Source organism: Tamandua tetradactyla, chromosome 11 (assembly GCF_023851605.1).
Source record: "Tamandua tetradactyla isolate mTamTet1 chromosome 11, mTamTet1.pri, whole genome shotgun sequence".
Taxonomy (NCBI): Eukaryota; Metazoa; Chordata; class Mammalia; order Pilosa; family Myrmecophagidae; genus Tamandua; species Tamandua tetradactyla.
In genome coordinates this window covers 92,176,120-92,201,472 of record NC_135337.1, presented here as the reverse complement: position 1 = coordinate 92,201,472, position 25,353 = coordinate 92,176,120, and the positions used below count along the sequence as shown (strand labels likewise).

Genomic DNA, 25,353 nt, shown 5'->3' with positions numbered 1-25,353 from the left:
CCCAGAACCATTAGAAAACACAAGGCCAGGACAAGACACAGGCTCAGAAAAGGTGGTGAGCAACCTGAACTTCATGTGCTTCTCTAACTGATCTTGATTGTAGGGCTAAAATTATGGAAAACACTAGTCAATACAGAGCCACTTTTAAAAAACTGTGAAAGATGTTTTTTAACATAGCTTTGCTATTGTTAGCTCCTAGCACTCAAATAATCTCTGTCATATTACTAGTTGCTTAGAAACTTAAGGGACAAAGTGTATAGAAACCAAATCCCAAATTAATACTTTAAAATATTAAATGTTAGGTGTGCAAAAGATTATAAGACAAGGAAACAGTAAGTGAGATTTATGCAAAGGAACAAGATAAAATCCAGAGAAAAACTTAAAAAACAGAAGTCTTTAATATGCTTAAGAAGAAAAAGGATACCAACTAGAAAACACTAAAAGATATGAAGAAACCAATGAATGAATAACATGGGAATCCCTCTAAGTGTCTCAATAAGAGATTCTCAATAAGAAATATTGGAGTTAAAGAACACAATAAATGAAATGGAAAATTTTCTGAGATGTATTCAAAAATCTCACTAGAGATGGCAGAAGAATCTATGAACAAGAGGACAAGAAAATAGAAATGATTCAGGATGAAAAGCAGGAATAGAAGAAAAATGAAAACAAGTTAACAATGGAATGAAGGTGGAGATCAATAACCACTAATGAACCAAAACTTTCACACACATATGGAAGTTAAACAGCACACTCTTAAACAATCAATCAAAGAAGAAATTACAAAAGAAATCAGTAAATATCTCAAGATGAATGAAAACAAGTACACAACATATCAAAACTAACGGGATGTAAGAGCGGTACAACAGTGGCCCAGTGGCAGAATTCTTGCCTGCCAAGCCGGAAACCTGGGTTTGATTCCCAGAGCTAGGCCATGCCAAAAACAAAAAAAGAAAGAAAGAAAGAAAAAGAAAAACTATGGAATGTAGCAAAGGAAATGCAGAGAGGGAAATTTATAACTCTAGATGCTTATATTAAAAAGGAAGAAAGAGCTAAAAATAAAGGCCTAACTGACCAAATGTAGAAACTAGAGAAAGAGCAGCAAACTAACCCTAAAGCAAGTAGAACAGAACAACAAAGATTAAAGGAGGAATAAACAAACTGGGGAACAAAAAAAAAAGTATAGAGAAAATTAATAAAAATAAAAGATTATTTGAAAAGATCAACAAGATTGCCAAACCCTCAGCTAGACTGGCAAAATAAAAAGGAGAGAAGATGCAAGTAAATAAACACAGAAATGAGAGGGGGATCATTACCAGATCATGAAGAAATTAAAAAGATTATAAGAGACTACTATGCACAATTGTATGTCAACAAACTAGACAACCTAGATGAAATGGACAATTTTTCAGAAACAGATGAAAATCCCATACTGACTCGAGAAGAAAGAGAAGATCTCAACAAACCAATTACAAATATAAAAATTCAATCAGTCATCAAAAACTTCCCTACAAAGAAAAGCCCAGGGCCAAATGGCTTCATAGGGGAATTTTAACAAACATTCCAAGAAGAATTAAAACCATTTCTGCTCATGCTCTTCCAAAAGACTGAACAAATGGGAACACCATCTGACTCATTCTATGATGCTAAGATCACTGTAATACCAAAACCTAGTAAAGATACTACAAGAAAATAAAACTACAAGCTGATATCACTAATGAATATAGATGTAAAAATTCTCAACAATATGCTTGCAAATCGAATCCAATGATACATCAAAAGAATTATACACCACAACCAAGTGGGGTTTCTTCCAGGCATGCAAGGATGTTTCAGCAAAACTGTCCTTCAAAAATGAGGGAGAAATTAAAACATTTTCAGACAAAAAGTCACTGAGAGAATTTGTGACCAAGAGACCAGCTCTGCAAGAAATACTAAAGGGAGCACTAGAGTCAGATACAAAGAGACAGGAGAGAGAGGTATGGAGAAGAGTGTAGAAAGAAGGAAAGTCAGATATGATATATATAATACAAAAGGCAAAATGGTAGAGGAAAATATTATCCAAACAGTAATAACACTAAATGTTAATGGACTGAATTCCCCGATCAAAAGACATAGACTGGCAGAATGGATTAAAAAACAGGATCCTTCTATATGCTGTCTACAGGAAACACATCTTAGACCCAAAGATAAACATAGGTTGAAAGTGAAAGGTTGGGAAAAGATATTTCATGCAAATAACAACCAGAAACGAGCAGGAGTGGCTATACTAATATCCAACAAATTAGACTTCAAATGTAAAACAGTTAAAAGAGACAAAGAAGGACACTATCTACTAATAAAAGGAACAATTAAACAAGAAGACATAACAATCATAAATATTTATGCACCGAACCAGAATGCCCCAAAATACGTAAGGAATACACTGCAAACACTGAAAAGGGAAATAGACACATATACCATAATAGTTGGAGACTTCAATTCCCCACTCTCATCAATGGACAGAACATCTAGACAGAGGATCAATAAAGAAATAGAGAATCTGAATATTACTATAAATGAGCTGGACTTAACAGACATTTATAGGACATTACATCCCACAACAGCAGGATACACCTTTTTCTCAACTGCTCATGGATCATTCTCAAAGATAGACCATATGCTGGGTCACAAAGCAAGTCTTAACAAATTTAAAAAGATTGAAATCATACACAACACTTTCTCGGATCATAAAGGAATGAAGTTGGAAATCAATAATAGGTAGAGTGCCAGAAAATCCACAAATACGTGGAGGCTCAACAACACACTCTTAAACAACGACTGAGCCAAAGAAGAAATTGCAAGAGAAATTAGTAAATACCTCGAGGCAAATGAAAATGAAAACACAACATATCAAAACCTATGGGACGCAGCAAAGGCAGTGCTAAGAGGGAAATTTATTGCCCTAAATGCCTATATCAGAAAAGAAGAAAAGGCAAAAATGCAGGAGTTAACTGTCCACTTGGAAGAACTGGAGAAAGAACAGCAAACTAATCCCAAAGCAAGCAAAAGGAAAGAAATAACAAAGATCAGAGCAGAAATAAATGAAATTGAAAACATGAAAACAATAGAGAAAATCAGTAAGACCAGAAGTTGGTTCTATGAGAAAATCAATAAGATTGATGGGCCCTTAGCAAGATTGACAAAAAGAAGAAGAGAGAGGATGCAAATAAATAAGATCAGAAATGGAAGAGGAGACATAACTACTGAGCTCACAGAAATAAAAGAGGTAAAACAGGATACTATGAACAACTTTACGCTAATAAATACAACAATTTAGAGGAAATGGACGGGTTCCTGGAAAGACATGAACAACCAACTTTGACTCAAGAAGAAATAGATGACCTCAACAAACCAATCACAAGTAAAGAAATTGAATTAGTCACCCAAAATCTTCCTAAAAAGAAAAGTCCAGGACCAGACGGATTCACATGTGAATTCTACCAAACATTCCAGAAAGAATTAGTACCAACTCTCCTCAAACTCTTCAAAAAAACTGAAGTGGAGGGAAAACTACCTAATTCATTCTATGAAGCCAACATCACCCTCATACCTAAACCAGGCAAAGATATTACAAAAAAAGAAAACTATAGACCAATCTCTCTAATGAATATAGATGCAAAAATTCTCAATAAAATTCTAGCAAATCATATCCAACAACACATTAAAAGAATTATACATCATGACCAAGTAGGATTCATCCCAGGTATGCAAGGATGGTTCAACATAAGAAAATCAATTAATGTAATACACCATATCAACAAATTAAAGCAGAAAAATCACATGATCATCTCAATTGATGCAGAAAAGGCATTTGACAAGATTCAACATCCTTTCCTGTTGAAAACACTTCAAAAGATAGGAAGACAAGGAAACTTCCTTAAAATGATAGAGGGAATATATGAAAAACCTACAGCTAATATCATCCTCAATGGGGAAAAATTGAAAACTTTCCCCCTAAGATCAGGAACAAGACAAGGATGTCCACTATCACCACTATTATTCAACATTGTGTTGGAGGTTCTAGCCAGAGCAATTAGACAAGAAAAAGAAATATAAGGCATCAAAATTGGAAAGGAAGAAGTAAAACTATCACTGTTTGCAGACGATATGATACTATACGTCGAAAACCCGGAAAAATCCACAACAAAACTACTAAAGCTAATAAATGAGTACAGCAAAGTAGTAGGTTACAAGATCAACATTCAAAAATCTGTAGCATTTCTATACACTAGTAATGAACAAGCTGAGGGGGAAATCAAGAAACGAATCCCATTTACAATTGCAACTAAAAGAATAAAATACCTAGGAATAAATTTAACTAAAGAGACAAAAAACCTATATAAAGAAAACTACAAAAAACTGCTAAAAGAAATCACAGAAGACCTAAACAGATGGAAGGGCATACCGTGTTCATGGATTGGAAGACTAAATATAGTTAAGATGTCAATCCTACCTAAATTGATTTACAGATTCAATGCAATACCAATCAAAATCCCAACAACTTATTTTTCAGAAATAGAAAAACCAATAAGCAAATTTATCTGGAAGGGCAGGGTGCCCCGAATTGCTAAAAACATCTTGAGGAAAAAAAACAAAGCTGGAGGTCTCGCGCTGCCTGACTTTAAGGCATATTATGAAGGCACAGTGGTCAAAACAGCATGGTATTGGCATAAAGGTAGATATATTGACCAATGGAATCGAATAGAGTGCTCAGATATAGACCCTCTCATCTATGGACATTTGATCTTTGATAAGGCAGTCAAGCCAACTCACCTGGGACAGAACAGTCTCTTCAATAAATGGTGCCTAGAGAACTGGATATCCATATGCAAAAGAATGAAAGAGGACCCATATCTCACACCCTATACAAAAGTTAACTCAAAATGGATTAAAGATCTAAACATTAGGTCTAAGACCATAAAACAGTTAGAGGAAAATGTTGGGAGATATCTTATGAAACTTACAATTGGAGGCAGTTTTATGGACCTTAAACCTAAAGCAAGAGCACTGAAGAAGGAAATAAATAAATGGGAGCTCCTCAAAATTAAACACCTTTGTGCATCAAAGAACTTCATCAAGAAAGTAGAAAGACAGCCTACACAATGGGAGATAATATTTGGAAATGACATATCAGATAAAGGTCTAGTATCCAGAATTTATAAAGAGATTGTCCAACTCAACAACAAAAAGACAGCCAACCCAATTACAAAATGGGAAAAAGACTTGAACAGACACCTACCAGAAGAGGAAATACGGATGGCCAAGAGGCACATGAAGAGATGCTCAATGTCCCTGGCCATTAGAGAAATGCAAATCAAAACCACAATGAGATATCATCTCATACCCACCAGAATGGCCATTATCAACAAAACAGAAAATGACAAGTGCTGGAGAGGATGCGGAGAAAGAGGCACACTCATCCACTGTTGGTGGGAATGTCAAATGGTGCAACCACTGTGGAAGGCAGTTTGGCGGTTCCTCAAAAAGCTGAATATGGAATTGCCATACAACCCAGCAATACCATTGCTGGGAATCTACTCAAAGGACTTAAGGGCAAAGACACAAACGGACATTTGCACACCAATGTTTATAGCAGTGTTATTTACAATTGCAAAGAGATGGAAACAGCCAAAATGTCCATCAACAGACGAGTGGCTAAACAAACTGTGGTATATACATACAATGGAATATTATGCAGCTTTAAGACAGGATAAACTTATGAAGCATGTAATAACATGGATGTACCTAGAGAACATTATGCTGAGTGAGTCTAGCCAAAAGCTAAAAGACAAATACTGTATGGTCCCACTGATGTGAACCGACATTCGAGAATAAACTTGGAATATGTCATTGGTAACAGAGTCCAGCAGGAGTTAGAAACAGGGTAAGATAATGGGTAATTGGAGCTGAAGGGATACAGACTGTGCAGCAGGACTAGATACAAAAACTCTAAAATGGACAACACAATAATACCTAATTGTAAAGTAATCATGTTAAAACACTGAATGAAGCGGCATCTGAGCTATACGTTTTGTTGTTGTTGTTGTTGTTGTTTTGTTTTTTGTTTGTTTTTGTCTGTCTGGTTGTTTTTTGTTTTGTTTTTACTATTATTATTATTTTTTCTCTATATTAACATTCTATATCTTTTTCCGTTGTGTTGCTAGTTCTTCTAAACCCATGCAAATGTACTAAGAAACGATGATCATGCATCTATGTGATGATGTTAAGAATTACTGATTGCATATGTAGAATGGTATGATTTCTAAATGTTGGGTTAATTTTTTTTCTTTTTTCCATTAATTAATAAAAAAAAAATTATACATTGTCATCACCTCAAAAAAAAAATTGCATCTCTTTTGGTCTCCAGTTTTTTAGAGTAGCTAGAAGTAAAAACCTAAAATTGTGAAACTGTAACCCATGTCAAAGTCGGAAATATGTTCTACAACTAATTGTGGTGCTGTGCTTAGATATTTATACTTGTTTTGTACTTATGTTATTGTTCACAAAAAAAGAAGGAGAAAAAATTCGATTGTGATGATAAAAAATTATTTAAGCCCAATAGCCTTCTATATTCTGGAGCAGCTAGAAGGAAAAATATGAGAGGATCGCATGGTAGCCCATGACAAACTCTGGGATCTATCCTGTCACTACTTTTTGAAGACTGTTTTGAAAACCATTGCTTTTTTATTTCTTTGCTTTGTATATATGTTATATTATACAATAAAAAAAAAAGTGCTTGGATTTTGGGTTGCTCTGGCTGGCCCTACTCCATTCCCTCACGAGCTTGGAGTGGAACTAGTCACACTACCAGTACAGTTCCCTGGTCCCGGGTTTCAGTGGAAGCAGAGTAACTCCCATGCATATACTGGGAGCATGTATGTCTGGTGAATATGTCTGATGGTGGCCTGAGGGACTTACTGTACAGAAATTGCCCTGCCTATCAAAGGTGGCACATGGACCTCTCCTACAGAATCCTGAGGAAAAGCAGTCAAGTAGCTACTTGGGACAAGGTATCGTGGGCTGTAAGATATACAGGGCAGTACCCAGAATCATGAGGATATGGTCATTGGAGAGAAGGAACATTTGTATCCCTGTAAACAGGGTAATTTCTAGGACCAAATGTGCATGCTCAAGACAACACACATGCACAGAAAGGACGAGGGAGGTTCACTATGTAGTGGCTCAAAACTACTCTTTAAAGTCATAGTATGCATAAGCTTTGATGAACTCTTGTACAGGAGAATTTGCAAAGACTAAGAGGGGTGATTTCTTTCTTTTCCTCTTCTTTTTGTTTAGCTCTTGACATTCATGGAAAATGCTGTCAACACACTAGCTGGAAATACACTTAAGGAAAAGATGCTTCGGCGTCTAAATTCCAAGTGATAAAAATTAAAAATATAAAAACACTGGTCTTTCAAAAAAAGATTACAAAGCCTACAAAGAAATAGGAAGTGCTGGCCTAAGGAAAAGAGAAAATTAAAACATAAGAAAGCACCAATAAGGAGGATTCAACTTGGACATTTCAGACAAAGACTTTTAAAAAATGAACCTAAACCATACAGTATCTATCCTTTTGTGTCTGGCTTATTTCACTTAGCATTATGTCCTCAAGACTCATCTATCTAGTAATGAGCTATCCAAGGAGATAATCAAGAAGAAAAAAATTCCATTGACAACAGCAACTAAAAGAATCAAATATCTAGAAATAAACTTAATCAAGTTTGTTAAGAACATGTACTCAGAAAACTACAAAATAATGTCAAAAGAAATTTTAAAAGATCTAAATAAATGTTTATGCATTAGAAGTCTAAATGTCCTTAAGATGTCAATTCTACCTAAATTGACCTACAGATTCAATGTGATACCAATCAAAATTCCAAGTGCCTATGTTGCAGAAATGGAAAAGCTAAATAGTAAATGTATTTGGAAGAGTAAGGGGATTCAAATAGCCAAAAATATACTGAAAACTAAGAAAAAAGTAAAAGGACTCATGTTTCCTGACTTTAAGCATATTATAAAGCCACAGTGGTCAAAAGGCTCTCCTAAAACCCTTCTCTGATTAGATTAAGTGTCACTAATTACAGAAGATACTCCCCTTAGCTGATTTCAAATGCAATCAGCTGTGGACACAGCTGACATAATCATGATTTAAGTCAATGAAATGTACAGACAGGCCAGCGCTTGCCAAACCAGACAACCAGGTACTACTACCTGGACAAGATGACACATGAACTTGACCATGATAGTCTACCCCTTGTCAGCTTGGCAGGTATACACATCACCTTAAACCATACTTAATCTCTAAACAGAAAACAATAACAGACACATTTTTTTCTTTCCTACTAATACTCAACTGTCCCGCGTACAACCAGAAATGCATTAAATTTCCCCAGAATAGTGTGCAAATCCTTGGGTAATATTCATTCTTAAACTTAATATCTTACAACTTAAATACTATAACATGAACAAAACAGCAATACAGTCCTCATTCCTGTAACCAATCACGTGGTCATAGTTCATATTTATCACTACCTTCTTCCACTACCCATTCCATGTTCCCTTTAACCTCAGCAAGCACTTCGGCGGGCCATGATTCTTTGCCTGGTGGGGTGACCCAAATCTTCATTCCTGAAGTTTCAGAGCCATTGGTGGTCCTGCCTGGATTGAGTTGTTGCAGTTTTCCATTGACTTTAATCACAGGGCATGGTACAACTAAGAGACACCCTAGGGGATCTCCAATATTCCAGGAAAACTCTTCTTTACCCCCATTGTGTAGCTGCAGTCTTATTTCCCCCTGATAGAGTCAACCACCCCACCCAGTGAAAAATCCCCTTCTTGGCTCATTGATCCAGGGGCATGAGTAGCCCAAAGTGACCAGGTGGCAGTCTTAGATTCCAGTTCAATGGCATCATTGTTGTTTCTCCTGGTGGAAGCACTCCCCCTTCTGAAACTAAGCCTGTTGACCAGCAGAGCTCAAGGTTGCAGCAACAAGAAGCCCAAATTTTCCTGGTGGATTGCTAGGGGTAAGTGTGAGTGGTGCCACTTCCATTTCCACCCTTTGGTTCCTGGACCCATGAATCCTGGCTATAGGAGAAGCTAAGCTTAGGGATAATTAAGCCTAAGAGTCACACCCAGAGAACCTCTTTCATTGCTCAGATGCGGTGTCTCTTTCTAAGCCAACTCAGCAGGTGAACGCATTGCCCTCCACCCTACATGGGACCTGACTTCCAGGATGAGCTAGGACCTGGCATCAAGGGATTGAGAAAGCCTTCTTGACCAAAAGGGGGAAGAGAAAAATGAGACAAAATAAAGTTTCAGTGGCTGAGAGATTTCAAACAGAGTTGAGCGATTATCCTGGAGGTTATTCTTATGCCTTATATAGATATCCCTTTTTAGTTTATGGTATATTGGAATGGCTGGACGGAAGTACGTGAAATCGTTGAGCTGTGTTCCAGTAGTCTTGATTCTTAAAGACAACTGTAAAAATACATAGCTTTTACAATGTGACCATGTGATTATGAAAACCCAGGTTATGGACAGATGAGTTAAAAATAAGAATAAAAAATTAATAAATAATGAGGGGGATAAAGGGTAAAAAATTGGGTAAACTGAAATACTAGTCGTCAGTAAGAATGAGGAGTATGGGGTATGGGATATATAAGATTTTTTTCTTTTTTCTTTTCATTTCTTTTCCTAGAGTGATGAAATGTTTTGAAAAGGATTATAGTGATGAATACATGACTATGTGATGATATTGTGAGCCACTGCTTGTATACAATGTGTGGACTGTATGTGTGTGAAGATTTCTCAATAAAAACAAAATAAAATTTAAAAATGGGCAAAATACATGAATAAACATTTTTCCAAAGAGAAAATAAAAATGGCTAAAAAGCACATGAAAAGATGCTCAGCTTCACTTGCTATGAAGGAAATGGAAATCAAAACCACAATGTAATATCATCTCACACTTATCAAAATTGCTGAAGCATTGAAGAGAATGTAGAGAAACAGGAACACTTATTCTCTGTTTGCAGGAATGTAAATTGGTAAAGCCACTGTGGAGGATGGTTTGGCAGTTCCTCAGGAAGCTAAGAATAGTTGCCTTAGGACCCAGCAATCCCACTACTCTGCATATACTCAGAAGATCTGAAAGCAGGGACGCAAACAGACATTTGCACACTGATGTTCATAGCAGTATTAATTCAGAATTGCCAAAAGGTGGAAACAATCAAGTGTCCATCAATAGATCAATGGATAAACAAATTGTCATATATTCACACGAGCTTCTCCTGCAAAGCCATTTCTGTCATGCAAGACTGCTTCCCTTCAGGCCTTTACCTTTTGGTTCTTTCACTTAGTAAATATATTTACACAGATCCTGTTTCATCAGTACAGTAAGGGGATAAATAATGAGTCACACATGCATATTTATCTTAGGTAGTACAAGGAAGAGACAGAAAAGCAAAATAATCATTTCACAAAACACTGGACCATGAATCCTGACCTGGTAAGAAAAATATATATAATTTCATTCTAAAAAGTTAGAACCAAACATGATGATTTTTCCAATAGTCAGTATAGATTTCAGATGCTTATCAATTTCAAGACTCAACAAAAGAATCAAAGGGTACAGGGCGGTGCAACAGTGGCTCAGTGGCAGAATTCTTACCTACCATGCTGGAGACATGGGTTTAATTTCCAGTGCCTGCCCATGTAAAAAAAAAAAAAAAAAAGAATTAAAGGGTACAACTGCCCCTCATACCCAGCAAATACAATCATTGTCTATTCCAAGAAAATAAGAAAAGTTTAGTCTATGTTTATCAATAGGCTAAACATATCACTCAGAAAGCTTAAAAAGCAACATAAATGAATTGAACAAGGAAAGAAGCATGAAAAGAAAGACAACTATTAATGTTACAAAAACGACTGATTAGAAAGTCACATAACCTAAAAAGTACCAGACACTATTCTATGGTATTTAGATTTGGCTGTGAAAAAAATCAAAGATCTTTTCTCTAAGGGTGGAAGAGACAGCTAAACAATCCAAAATTAAATTATCTGTCTCTCGCATAGCGCAGGAGAGAAATAAGAAGTAGACTAGGATCCAGGGTGCTAAGATGCTGACAATTTAAGTAGCTGTGTTAATTAGGCTATTCACTGAGCCTCACTAAAAAGAAAGGCCTCAGCTCAAACAAATCAAAACCATGAGCTACTACCTCTTACCCCCTGGAATGGCTGTTATTTAGAAAATACAAAATATCAAGTGCTGGCAAGGATGTGGAGAAGTATGAACCTGAGTATGTTGTTGGTGGCAATGTAAAATGGTGCAGCCACTATAGAAAACAGTTTGGCAGTTTCTCAAAAACTTTAAAATAGAACTACCATATAATCAAGCAATCCAACTTCTAGGTATATCCCCAAAAGAACTGTAAGCAGGGACTTGGAACAAATATTTGTACACTAATGCTCATAGCAGCATTATTCACAATGGTTAAAATGTGAAAGCAACCCAAATGTCCATGAAAAAAATAAATGGATAAACAAAATTTGGTATATACATACAATGGAATATTACCTACTCTTAAAAAGGAATGACTTTCTGGGAGGTCCACAGTGGCTCAGTGGCAGAATTCTCACCTGCCATGCCAGAGACCCAGGTTTGATTCCCAGTGCCTGCCCATGCAAAAAAAGAGGAATGACCTTCTGACACATGCTCTTACGTTGATGAACCTTGAAGACATCATAGTCAGTGAAATAACATAGACAAAGAAAGTAGAGTACATGCTACCAAGGACTGGGGGTGGGTAGAAATAGGGAGCTAGTGCCCAATGGGTATAGGGTATCTGTTTGCAGTACCCTATACCCATTGGGAAAGTTCAGGTAATGTATGATGGAAAGTAAGGGTAGCACAGCATTGTGAATGTGAGCAACCCCACTGGAGTACTCCCAACTACTGCTATCCTTGGGAGCAGTTGAGATGGGAAAGTTTATGAAGTCTATGTTTTTAGAATTAAGAAAAAACAAGAGACAATGACAGTTAAATGCAGTAAATGATCCTGGACTGTATCTAATAATGAAGGAGAAAAAAAATGAAAGCTTTGTATCAATGATAAGTTCTTGAACTTGATAACTGCACTTAAGGGGGTTACATAAGAGAATATCCTTGTTCTTAGGAAATGTACATGGGAGTTATTATGTGTCCAAGGGGCATCATGTGCACAGTTTCACAAAATTTTAGAGAATAGATAGACAGATGGATAAACAGACCGACAGAATGATTCGACAAACGTGGCAAAATGTAAAAACTGGAGGATCTAATATGGGCAGATGTATATGTTGGAATTACCTGTATGGGTTTTGCATTGTTCTTGTAACTATCATAAGTTTCAAAATAAAAAGTTTTAAAACAAATACAAACAAAACTAAAGTAAACTGAGGGTATAATTATCAGTATAGAAATATACAAACAGACCTATCAAAAGAAAAAAAAGATGAAACAACACACCCTTGAAACAGGCCTACCTATATGGAAAGTTGACTCAAGAAAAAAGCAAGCAATGCAGAGCAGTGATGAAAAGAGAGCATAAACACTTTAACAGATGGAATAGGGTCAACCAATTATCTAATTGGAATAATTAATTTGTTTGCACACAGTCCTTATGCAAAAATTTATTCCACGTAGATTAGTTTTAAATGTGAAATGTAATACTTTAATGCTTCCAAAATTTATAAGTTAATCATTTTAGGACACAAAGTAGAAAAAAATTCTTAAATAAAAGCAGAAGAAAAGGGAAAAGATTGCCAAATTCAAGTATATTAAAGTTCAGAACTATTCTAAGGACAGCCAAAATAGAATAAAAAGGTACAATAAGAGAAACATTGAGACATATAAAAAGAATTTATATCCAAAGTCTTAAAATCCTAAAAAAATCACCAAAAGGTGAATAAACAGTGGGAAAATGTGCACAGCCTTGTTGGTAGTGGAGTAGTGTTGCAAAATTGTAGAATAAGATCAAAAGATATATTCTGTACCCCATATGAGTTAGATTTCATATATTCCATACCTATTTCAAGAACAATTAATTAATTAGATAATCCCATTGTTTGGTAAGCAGGTGGAACAAATAAAGCATATTAAGTATTTATTGTAATGGAGAAATGTCACTATAGATCAGTATTTCCTAGCAAAAATTTGAATTCAGCCATGATCTGAAACTCAGCAAAGCTCTCTCACTAAAGAGTTGTTTTTGTAAGACAGTGAACACAGGAGCACTTTTTTTTGTTTAATTGCTTGCTTTTAATATTTTTATTGTAAACAAAAACAAACATACAAACATTCTTGACATACAAACATTCTTGACATGGTTACAATCAATGGCTCACAATATCATGATATAGCTGTGCATTCATCACCATGGTCATTTTTTTGAGCATTTGCATCTCAGGGCAACACTCTTCACAGGAGCAAAAAGTAAACTTAAAACAACCCAATAACCCAAATCCCATAAGATCCAGAAGATAGGTAAATTATGTCCCAGTCGCATACTGGAACACATACACACAGAGAAGCAGGGCAGAATGGAGCTGAAGACACCAACATGATGAAACTCAGAAGCCACAAGAGGAAAGAGAACTCACGCAGACTAACTGCATTCATGTCCATTCATAGAAAGATCAAAAAAGGCAAAACTAAACAATATATTGTTTAAGGATTAAGACTTGGGAATAAAGCTGTATTAACAATAATAATAATAATAAAACTTCTAAAATGCAGATAGTAATTATCACCAGGGATATGAAGGAAACAAAATCAAGGAGACATATATACACTGGAAGGCGATGAGAACTGACTATGGTCTGCTAATTATGAAGTGTTACTGTTATTTCAATTCACATGAAAAGCTTCATGCATTCTTTGATTTAATATGTACTTGACAATAAGAAGTTTAAAACATTTAAAACTTGTAAAGAAATATAATTTTCACATATTAATTTTACCAAGGAATCTGAAAACCCTTATTTTGATTTGACTTGTCTTAGTTTACTTAGGCTTTAGAAATATGTATTTACATTCATTAGAGCAGGCTTTGGGAAAATAAAAAGATTAGAAACATTCTAACTATCCATTCAGAGCAGTCTGATTAAAAAACTAAGATGGGTCAAACAAACACAGTATCAAGGAGTTTTATGCAAATTTAATTTAAACTCTATGTATCTTCTGGATATCACGTTGGTTGGAACAAAGTATACACCAAATATAAATTCCATGGTAACTTTGTATAACAAAGCAAAGGAAATAAAAAATTTATATTTCTGTTTGTCTGCTTTTACATAAAGACACACAGGCAACATGCTCAAGGTAGCTGGTCGAAGAGGACTGGGTCAATGAGGACAAAATAAAGAACAAGTATACTAAGTTAATATGCTAGTATATTCCTAGTAAAAACTAGGAATTCCCCTCCAAAGTAACAAAACCAGTTAAGAGTTAATCATTCACAGCCCAATATTAAATGATACATGAAAACTGACAGTGCCTTTTAACCATAGTGACAACAGGTATCACAGCCTGTACTTCCACTTTATTTCAGCCAGGAAAATGCTTTTTTTAATGGCTAGAATGTGCGGTGCAACAGTGGTGCAGTGACAGAATTTTTGCCTGCCATGCTGGAGACCGTGGTTCAATTCTTGGTGCCTGCCCATGCAAAAAAAAAAAAAAAAAAAAAAGGCTAGAATATTTAAAGCATTAGGAACTTTGATATGGTCTGCTAAATGTAATGCAGTCTAAAATCCATCCCGAGATTTAACTACACTTCAGAGTATCTTTTTCATCTGTTAAAATAGGCATTCCTCTGTTATTGAGACGTTTCATATCCATTAAACTGAAAAATTATCACTAGAAACATAAAATAAACTTGAAATTTTCTTAGAAAAAACCATAAACTGGAGAATTTAAATGTACTCATCTTTCTCTTGAACTTCTCAAGCAATAAAAAGAACACCTTAATTTTAAATTCTAATTCAAGACAGGAGCACCTAGGCTGGGAGGAAACTGACCTGGGTAACTTGCTTCTGAAAACCTCAAAGCAAAGCCATTCCCCACTGAGTAAAAAGGATGGTCTGGACAGCTCACACATGATCCAGCTGGACTCTCTCCAGCAGCCCCCTGCCCATTCTCGGACACCATGAAAAGAGCCAGGGCTCTATCCCTAATAACAAACTCTCCCCTCCTTCACCACACAACCCACTGTGAGAGGTGGAACTATAGTTTTAGAACTGCATAAAAAAGGCACAGAGCCTGAGGGAAGCCAAGAGAACTGTGTGCAGTGATGGGAAAAAAAGATGGTTCTGGAAAGCCTGGGGCTCACCCTCTTCCACCAGAGGGAAATGAAGCTAGAGCTGCTTCAACAACAGGTTTTGGGCAGGGGATTCTGTCATCAAACAGAGTGAGCTGAAGCCGAGGGTGAGGATGTTGACTCTCCATGGTGCCAGCTCTGAGAAATCACATACTAAAGATGACTCTATGCTTCTAAAGCTTGAAAAAACTCCATTTATGTAAGGAAGGACCCTGTGACAGTGGAGTATGGCCTTAGGATTCCACTCAGCACTCAGGCTCATGGTTTCCTCTGCCACCCTTTCTTCCAAAGAGGAAGCACTGGGCATGGAAGACACAGCTGCTGCCCCACCAAGTCACATCTAGTCTCACCACTTTATGCTTAAGGTAACCCAGCTCTCTGTGGTAGTACTCACCATTTCCTGTCTTCAGCTTCTGGAAGTCCAAGTGAAATGTGCTCTCTACAACCCAGGAAGCCAGTCAAAGTAAGAGTGATGGAGTAGAAGCTGGGCCACAAGATATAGTATGGAAGCAGATGAATGTTTGGTCTACACAGCCAGAGCAGCTGAAATCCTTACTTGCAATTGCATGGATGTGCAAGATGGACGCCCTGGGTCCCCAGCTCCCTAGACTGGACCAGTTCTCCCTGTACCACACCTGGAACCTGAAGTGAAAGATGAATGAAGAGGAGACAGGGTTGAATGTGTGAGTAGTTTGTTTATGGAATTCAGCCACTTCCCTATGCAGGCTTTCCTACCAGGCTCCAGACACCGTTTCACCCTAAAAGTATTTGTATTTAAGGTGAACTTGTATCAAGCTTCCATTCTTCACGTAGTAACATAAGCCCCTTCCTTTTGGCAGCAGAGTCACAAATGCAGAAATTCCTTCAACCGAAACCACAAGAAGCTTCCAGGCCTAGCCAGACTGGAATACATGAACCTGATCTCCTCCAGAGAGTCAGGGGTCCAAGGCCGAGGCAATGAGCTCATCAAGGTAATTTGGGCCCTGTGCAAATCAACACAGATACTTACATTTGATTTTAACATGGGTAAATTTTCAAAGAGTAATGTATCCATCATGTTCTTTTTATTTTAAAAATATGTAGTTAAAACTCTTCTGTTGTGCTTTCATGATTTTTAAAAACACTTTCATTTATATCATTTTAATATGTGATCAGTATTTTTCCTGTTGACGTTGCAATTAACTTTCCTTTTTCCCTTTGGCTTCACTCTCCCCACCCCTAGCCCCAATCTTGGGGCATGACACCACCATTCTGAAGGTTTCCAGAATCTTGGGAACTCTCTTTTTCAACCTTGTCATCAAATGACCAATCACAAAACTATTAATTTCTTCATGCAGTAGAATCCAGCCTCTGTTCCAAATTACTTCCATCCCTTCTCCATACAACTGACTCCTATTCTTTTATAATTTTGCCTCAGTGTAAATGTCCTCTCTCCCACATGGTTTTTTATGAGTATTTCACCCATTAGCATTATTCTTCTTTGTATTTTCTCTTCTGTCTCTAATATCTTCTTCAACTTACAATTTAAGTCCTTATTTCTATATTTTTAGTATTTTCGGCATCAATTGGTATTAGAAATGTAGAATCTCACGCTCCACCCCTGCTGAAGGAAAATCTGCATTTTAAGAAGATCCTTGGGATTCACATACTCACTAATGGACATTCTGTCAACTTATACCAGCTGTATCATCTACATCTGTATTATATCATTCCACTATCTTCATTATATCATTCCACTATCTTCATGATCTGTAACCTTTCTCCCTATCTACAACACTCCTAGACAGTTCAACTTATTCATGACAAGCTCTTGCCTGACATCATGCATTCACAGCACTCACTTCTAAAATCTATTTGCAATAGAGGACCTGGAGTGTTGTTTTAAATCACAAGTATATTCACACCCCATCCCTTCCTAATGCCCCTCAGTATTTGCCTATCACCCTTGGAAAAAGCCCAGAATGGTCAGGTTGACTCTAAATGACCCTCTCCAGTCTGACTCACCCGATCCCCTATTTTTGTTTTCTCAGCTTCAACCATCTGTTTTTGGTTTTTCATTAAGGCATGTACCATATTGGATTCTGTGCCACCTCACAGAAGTATACACTCATTTTTCCTACCTGAAAACTATTCAAACTCCACCTTCCCAAATTTCATCAACTCTTCTCAACCATATTTATAACTAAACCTAAGTAATTCTATGAATGTAATTCTCTTTCCCTTCCAAGCACTCTATCCTGACTCTTTGTTAGGTTCTTTAATTTCATGCTATTAGATGTGAATATTTTCATTATTTATTTAAAATTAACTTTCAAGCTTAACTGTAATGTCCATGGACAGGCACTGTGCGCATCCTGTTTTCTTCTATTCCTACTGGGCCTATCACATCTGCCTTACCAATGAACTTGTGTATTGATTATTTTATACTAATCATCACCTGTCATATATACTCTGGAGCAGTGCTGTCAATCAAAATTTCTGTGATAACAGATTTGCTCATTGCCTGTACTGTCCAGTATGGTATACAGCAGCAATGAAGCACCTGAAATGGGACTAATACAACTCAGCATCTGAATTTTTTTTCTCATTTTTAAATTTTGATTGAAATAGTTACATATGGTTAATGGACATAACAATTCCAGCATACTCAGAACAGAAAGGGACCAACATACCAGTGAGGGAGTGAAGTTGTGCTATCTGTCATCACCACAATCCCCAGCTTCATAGCCTTTTGTTTGCTGGAAATCTTTCTTATAGAAAAAGTGAGTGAACAAAAGCAAAGCTAAGTCTCAATTCAATTTGATTGCATTTACATTATTGGGGATAATGTTAACCTTAATTGGATTAACCTCATTCTGAAGTGTACACTGATAAAACTAAAACACTAAAAATACATAAAAGTAACTGAGGGGGAAGAAGGGCACTCTAAAGGAGACGACACCTGAAAGGAAATCTGAATTATGATAAGATAATTACAGGGCTCCTGGGGGGAATGTTTTGCTCTATCAAGAGGAATAATGTGGTGGAAAGGTTCCAAGAGGCAGGGAAAATCTTGACATTTTTGAAGAATTTTTTTTTAATATAACAGAATTAACATGAGGCTGAGTTATGTAAGCTTAAGTCAAAGAGCTATAAAGAAGACAGATCAGACAGGATCTTGTTGACCAAGGTAAAATATATGGATTTATATTATGTGTGACTGACAGCTTCCTTGGTTTACAGATACCTCTTATGACACATGAAGAATATATAGTCTCATAACAAGAGATAATACAGGAAAAAATTCAGACGATGCTTTCAAATGCAGACCATTAAGAATCACTTGGTCTAGGGTTGTAGCAACAAAAAAGTGTTTATATTCTGCTCATTAACCAACAGGACTTGGTACTTTCACGAAGGTGGAGGGTGAGAGAAAGAGAGTGATTGAACGCTTCCCCTATTCTAGTGATGCTGGGACAACTACTGACATGGGAAAGCCAAGTGAGAAGCAGATATGCTGGGGTAGAATTTTAAGAAATCCTTTATCATGTTACATATCAGAGCCATATAGTCCTTAATGTCCCAAGTAGATGATAGGAAGAGTTTGTTTTCTGAGTCCACTGTCTATATTTCAAACTGTAGGTTCCCTCCTCCTTGTCCCCCAAGTCAACAGTGATCTGTGAAATGCCCTCAAACCCCAATTCTTTAACTTCAAGGTAGAGGGAAAGTAGAACACCGTCCTGGTATATATTAGGCATTTAAGAAATCATAAGAGTCTGGAGTAAGAAAATTCAGTATGCTTGAATAAAGGTTGGATTCTGACATGAAGTGACAGAACTATCAATGAAGATGCCAAAGGGCAAATCTGTCAACAAAGGGGTACTTCTAGAATATCTATTTCTAGGAAAAAAAAAAGAAATAGAAATAAATAAAAGTCTCCATATTTTTCTACACATGTTGCGATTACGACTGTTAATGATCATATTTCTTCAAGGCTTTTCCAAATTTTTAAGATAGGCAATAATTTCACAAATAACAAAAAAAATTATTTTCCTCACACATTCATTTATAATGATGATGTTAATGAATATTAATATTTCAAGTATAGCAACAAGAAATTTAAGATTCTTGGTGTAGAAACTTGTAAGTGAAAGGAAGGAAAATTACATGTTGTGAGAGTGTAAGGAGGTATGCAGGAATTTCAAACATATCACACCGACTCTTACCAGCGCTAGTCTAGAGAAGTAAAATCACATTTAAGGAAATGGAGAAAGCATGGATTCTTAAATAAATGATCCAGTCAACTACATACTAATGTGAAGGGAAAACAAAAAAAAACCAAGGCTACTTTCGTATATTTCTAAATAATAAAAGAAAGACTGTGCTAATGACATTGGGGTTACCAATAGTTTCTCAAACAGGACATTAAATTCAGTTTAAATTTTTGAAATGATACATGCATTGCTGCTTGACACTTTAGTGTCTATATACACTTCTCCCACCTTTTGTTCTATGTAAAAGATCCTTTTTCTACTCTTCTTGAAAAAATTTTATATGTACAAACTGTCTTCCTTCTAAATTAGTTTGATTTTAATGATTTATGGGAGATAATCTTGAACATGAAGTAAAAGTTATATTAATGCGGAAATTGCGTGGCATCTGTAATGAACTAGAGATTATATTTCTTTTAAAATCAACCCTAAATATGGTCCTCTTTAAGCGGTCATAAACAGGGTCCTAAATGCACCTCCTAGTTTCTAACAGGCTCAATTTCTTATCTATCTTAAAAGTCCTTAAAAGGAGGAAAACATTCCGCATAATAATTTTGGATTTTGTATGATCAGGTACAATTTAACAAAATTTGCCCTGCAGAAGCAAAAACAAAACAGAGTGGCTGGCAGCAGACTGAAGTGGGCGCGGGGCATTTGGTGCCAGACAGAGCACCCTGGATGAGGCCCGTGACCCTGCATTTCCTACAAGACCCAGGTGAAGCTGCTGCTGCTGTCTGGGAACCAAGGTCTTGCGTAAACAAGATTTACACACTATTACCTGTTAATGCACCGAGGGACCCAGGCCCACCGCGACACCCGGTCACGCTGGCGGCTGAGGGAGAAGCAGCCCGGGCCTGTCAGAGGAGGTGCCCGGGGGGGCGAAGCGGGACCCACCGAAGACCAGCGCTGGCGGCGGGAGGTCTTGGCGCTGGGTCCGGCCGGGAGGCGGCAGGTGGAGCCCAGCGGGAGGAAGCGCCGCGAATCCGGAGCGGCCAGGCCTGCGCAGGAATCCAGCAAGGCCTTTCGTAGCACCAGGTATTTCAAATCCCGCCTGCAGCACGTAAAAGGTAATGAATATGCAATAGCCTGAAAACTTAAAACCTAAAGGCGGCAGTAGCAAGTAAAGGCGGCCCCGGGCTTACGCTCGCCCACTTCCACTTCCTGTTTCCGGTGCGCGAGCGGAAAGGGGCGGGGACCCGTATGCCGGGGCCCAGGGCTCCGCCCATCGTCTGGGGACTTCGCTGACTACCTTGGCTTTGAATCTGAGTTTTTCCTCTATGGAGAAAACTAGCATTTCTTAAATTAAGTACACACGTTGAACGCGGATTTCAAAAGCGAAAGTTTTCCAATCATCTTTGGGTATAGAGAAAGTAGGTGTTTTCAGGTTTGGCCATTAGAAAACAATTTAGCATGTTCTTTAGATAAGTGACGTATCTTTTTTGCTTATTCCTTCGTGTAAGACAACTCATTGCATGGCGTTTGTTTTAGCAACTAAGAAACAAAAACAGAACTTTTCCCAATGAATTATATGAGGCCAACATTACCCTAATACCAAAGTCAGAAAAAGACATCAGAAGTGAAAACAACAGAACATCATATCATCATTTATGAATATAGATTCAAAAGTCCTCAATTAAATACTAGCAAATCAAATCCTAGAGCGTATTAAGAGAATTATAAACCATGGCTAAGTCGGATTTATCTGAGCAATGCAAGGATAACATCGCATAAGAAAATCAATCAATGGAATACACCATATTAACAGAATGCTTATGTCAATTGAAGCAGATAAAGTATTTGATAAACTCTAAGTGCTTTTTCTGACAAAATCATTCAGAAAAACTAGGTTAGGGGTAACTTCCTTAACATGATAAATGACATATGGGGAAAAAATAACTAATTTTATACTCAATGATGAAAGACTGAATATCTTTCCCTTCAGGGAAGAAAGAAGACAAGGGTGGCCACTTTCACCACTATATTCAATATTCTACTTGCCAGAGCAATTTGTCAAGAAAAAGAAATAAAAGGCATACAAGCTGGAAAGGAAAAGGTAAAACTATCTATATACATGGATGACATGACCCTTTATGTAGAAATTCTGAAGAATCTACAAGAACCAATAAACAAATTCAGGAAAGGTGCAGACTAAAATATTAACACCAAAAAATCATTTGTGTTTCTCTATATCAGTAAACTATTCTGACGTGGGAATTAAAAAGCAATTACATTTACACTTGTTCCCAATAGAATGAAATATTCAGGATTAAACTTAAATAACGACATGAAGTACTTGTACACTGAAAAGTGCAAAACACTGCTGAAGGGAATTAATGAAGACCTAAATATGAAGATGTCAGTTCCACCCAAAGTGCTCTACAATTCAATGCAATACTTGTCAAAATCCCAACATTTTTTTTACATAAATGGAAATGCGAATTCTCAAATCCTGTGAAATTCCACTTTCATGTAAATTTGTTGATTAGCTTTTCCATTTCTGCAAATGCTTTGGAATTTTGAATGCAATTGCATTCGATATATAAATTAATCTGAGTGGTTTTGAATCGTTAATGAGAGTAATTTTTCCAATCCATGCATGTGGAATACTTTTCCATTTATTTAGGTCATCTTTCATTTCCTTCAGTAATGGACATTTCTTTTTCCATGTACAGATTGTTTACATCTGTCTTGGTTTTCAAGAGCTACTAGAACAAATACCACAGAATAGGCTGGTTGAACAATAAGTATGTGTAGTCTCATGGTTTTGAACACAAGATGACCAGAATAAAAATTTTGGCAAGGCTATGCTTTCCCCTTGGGTCATTACTATTCTGGTGATGGCAGTTCTTCTATACATGGTGATCTATCTCTCCTCTCACTGTTTCTCATACTTGATTAATTCTGGCTCTGGCTTCTGTGTCCAATTTAAGTTCTTATAAGGACTCCAGTAATATGTATTAAGGTCTACCCTGTTTCAATTTGCCCTTATGTAAATATGATCTTGAGGATCATATTCACAAATAAGTCCACTCAATGATTATCTAAATGTGTTCAAAAATACTATTTACAAATGGGTTCACATTCACAGGAAAGCAGATGAAGACTTCAATATACCTTTTGTGATGTAAATGATTCAACCCCCAATAACATCTTTGGTTATAATTATTCCTTGATACTTTATTCATTTAGCTGCTAAATTAAAAGAAATTGTTTTTGTTGGTTTTCTTTTCATATTGTCCATTATTGTTGTATAGAAACACCTCTAATTTGTGTGTATTGATATGGCACAGTTCAACTTTGAGGGCGTATTTATTAGCTCTAGTAGCTTCCATGTATATTTTATGGCATTTTGTATATATGCAGGATCTTATAGTTTGTAAATAGGTAAAGTTTTACTTCTTTCCAATTTGGAGGCCTTTTATTTCTTTTCCTAGATTACTTACTATCACTTTCAAACATTCAGTATAATATTGAACAGCACTAGTAAAAGCAGAGATCCCTCTCTTATTCCTGATCTTAGAGGAAGGAATCCAGTCATTCACCATTGTGTATGAACTTAGTTGGATGTTTTTCATAAATGCACTTTATCATGTTGGAGAAGATCCCCTCTATTTCTAGTTTACTCAGTGTTTTAATAAAAAAAGGATGCTAAATTTTGTCAAATGCTTTTCTGAATCAATTCAGAAGATCATTCTATTAAGATTGCATATTACATTTTCCTGTTGAACCATTCTTGCATTCCTGTCAAAACCCCACTTAATCAAGTAAGGGCTGGGCCGTTGAGCCCTGCACTCTTCTCACTAGTCAGCTAATTAGCCCTCCACCCCCGATGTGACACGATGTGACACGGGCAGCTGAGGCTCCGCACAAACGCTTCCGGTAGTTACCTCCCACTCCTACCCCGTGGTGTTCTCACAGTTTCCTAAGAACTGCTGCAGAGGCCAAGCCTGACCACCTGGAGCCCTGTTGGAAACCCTGACTTTGTAATCATGTCATTGGCCCTAATCATTGTCTTCCTCACTTGCTTCCCATGGAGTCTCTGGGCCATGTACACTTGCATTGTCATCCCCAAGGTATCCACAGAAAGAGCCCCAGTGATTTTACATGCAAAATTTTAAAGAGCCTCAGTAATAATAATAATAATAATAATAATAATAATAATAATAATAAATCTCACTTAAATTGTAAAATATTTTTAATGTGCTCTTTGATTTCCTTTGCTGGTATTTTGTTGAGGTTTTTGTATCTATATTTAAGATATATTGATAAATCATTTTTTTTCCTATGATATATTTATCTGGCTTTGGTATGGCCCAAAGTTATCTTGAGGCTATCCTGTGGTTATCCTCATAAAATTTTCTGTTTGAAGTGAAGGGAAAATTCTAGTAATGCTGAGAGTACTGAAACATTGTGAATATGATTAATCACACTGTTCTAGTTTGCTAGCTGCTGCAATGCAATATACCAGAAATGGAACAGCTTTTAAAGAGTAGAATTTAATAAGTTGCTAGTTTACAGTTCAAAGGCTATGAAAATGTCCCAATTAAAGCAAGTCTATAAAATGTCCAAATTAAGGCACCAACAAGTGGTTACCTTCACTCAAGAACGGCCGATGAAGTTCAGGGTTCCTCTCCCAACTGGAAAGGCACATGGTGAACATGGTGACATCTGCTAGCTTTCCCTTCAGGTTTCTTCTTTCATGAAGCTCCCCCAGAGGGGGTAATTTCTTCTTCATTTCCAAAGTTCTCTGGCTGCACTCGCTCTTGTGGTTTTCATGGCTCTCTCATGGCTCTGTCGTGGCTCTGCTGCTCTCCAAAATTCTTCCTCTTTTAAAGGATTCCAGGAAACTAATCAAGACCCACCTGGAATAGGTGGAGTCCTAGCTCCCTCAAAGGTTAATATCCACAATTGGATGAATCATATCTCCATGGAGATAATCTACATTACATAGATTTCCAACCTACATTATTGAATAGGGATTCAAACAAATGGTTGCTCCAACAAGATTGCATCAGAATTAAAAGATGGCTTTTCTAGGGTACATAATCCTTTCAAACCAGCATACCCACTGAATGGTATTCTTGGGGAGGGTTGACATGGGAACATTTATGGTGTATATATGTTTCTACATCTAAAAAAAAGAAAGATAAAGGGTTAATGTCAAATGCTATGTATGTTACTGGATGTGGTCTAAGATGGAGGAGGAAAGACTTAAAAGAATATTATTGGACATAAGAAAAAATAGAATATACAACATAAACTTTGTTATCAATGTTAATTTCTTGAACTTGATAAATTTGGGGGGGGAGTGGGGGGTGCATGGGCTGGGAATTGAACCCAGGTCTCCTGCCTATCTACCACTGAAACACCCATGCACCCTTAAAAGCTTTTAAGGTGATTACATAAATGAATATCCTTCTTTATTGGAAATGTACATGGAAATATTATGTATTCAAGCTTGGAGGATTATGTATGCAACATTCTCTCAATGGTCAGTAAAAGGATATGGAGGTAGAAATAAAGATAGACATGGAGAAATACATTGAGAGAACAATAAGACAAATTTGGCAAAAGTTTTAAATTGGTGGATTTTGGTATCTACCTTGTGTTGGGATTTATTGCAGTTCTCTGTGTGTAGTTTGTATTATTTTTACAACTCCATTACTAGAACTCTCCCTTCACTCCAAACTGAGACCTTATACTCATTT

At 36.7% G+C, this 25,353-nt stretch overlaps 1 protein-coding gene across 2 annotated transcripts in view; it reads right to left on the bottom strand.

Moving 5' to 3' along the window:
- LOC143650738 (zinc finger protein 556-like) overlaps nucleotides 1-25,353 on the bottom strand; it is a 124,937-nt gene that overhangs the window by 4,284 nt on the left and 95,300 nt on the right. The window contains exons 8-9 of one of the 2 annotated variants that reach the window (XM_077121899.1): nucleotides 15,790-16,037; nucleotides 12,831-14,734 (exon numbers count right to left, since the gene is read on the bottom strand). In XM_077121899.1, the coding sequence (XP_076978014.1) occupies nucleotides 15,854-16,037 (184 nt within the window). In that variant the 3' untranslated portion in view covers nucleotides 12,831-14,734; nucleotides 15,790-15,853. Of the gene's footprint in view, nucleotides 1-12,830; nucleotides 14,735-15,789; nucleotides 16,038-25,353 lie in introns of those variants that run through there. The other variant, XM_077121900.1, reaches the window with a different exon arrangement.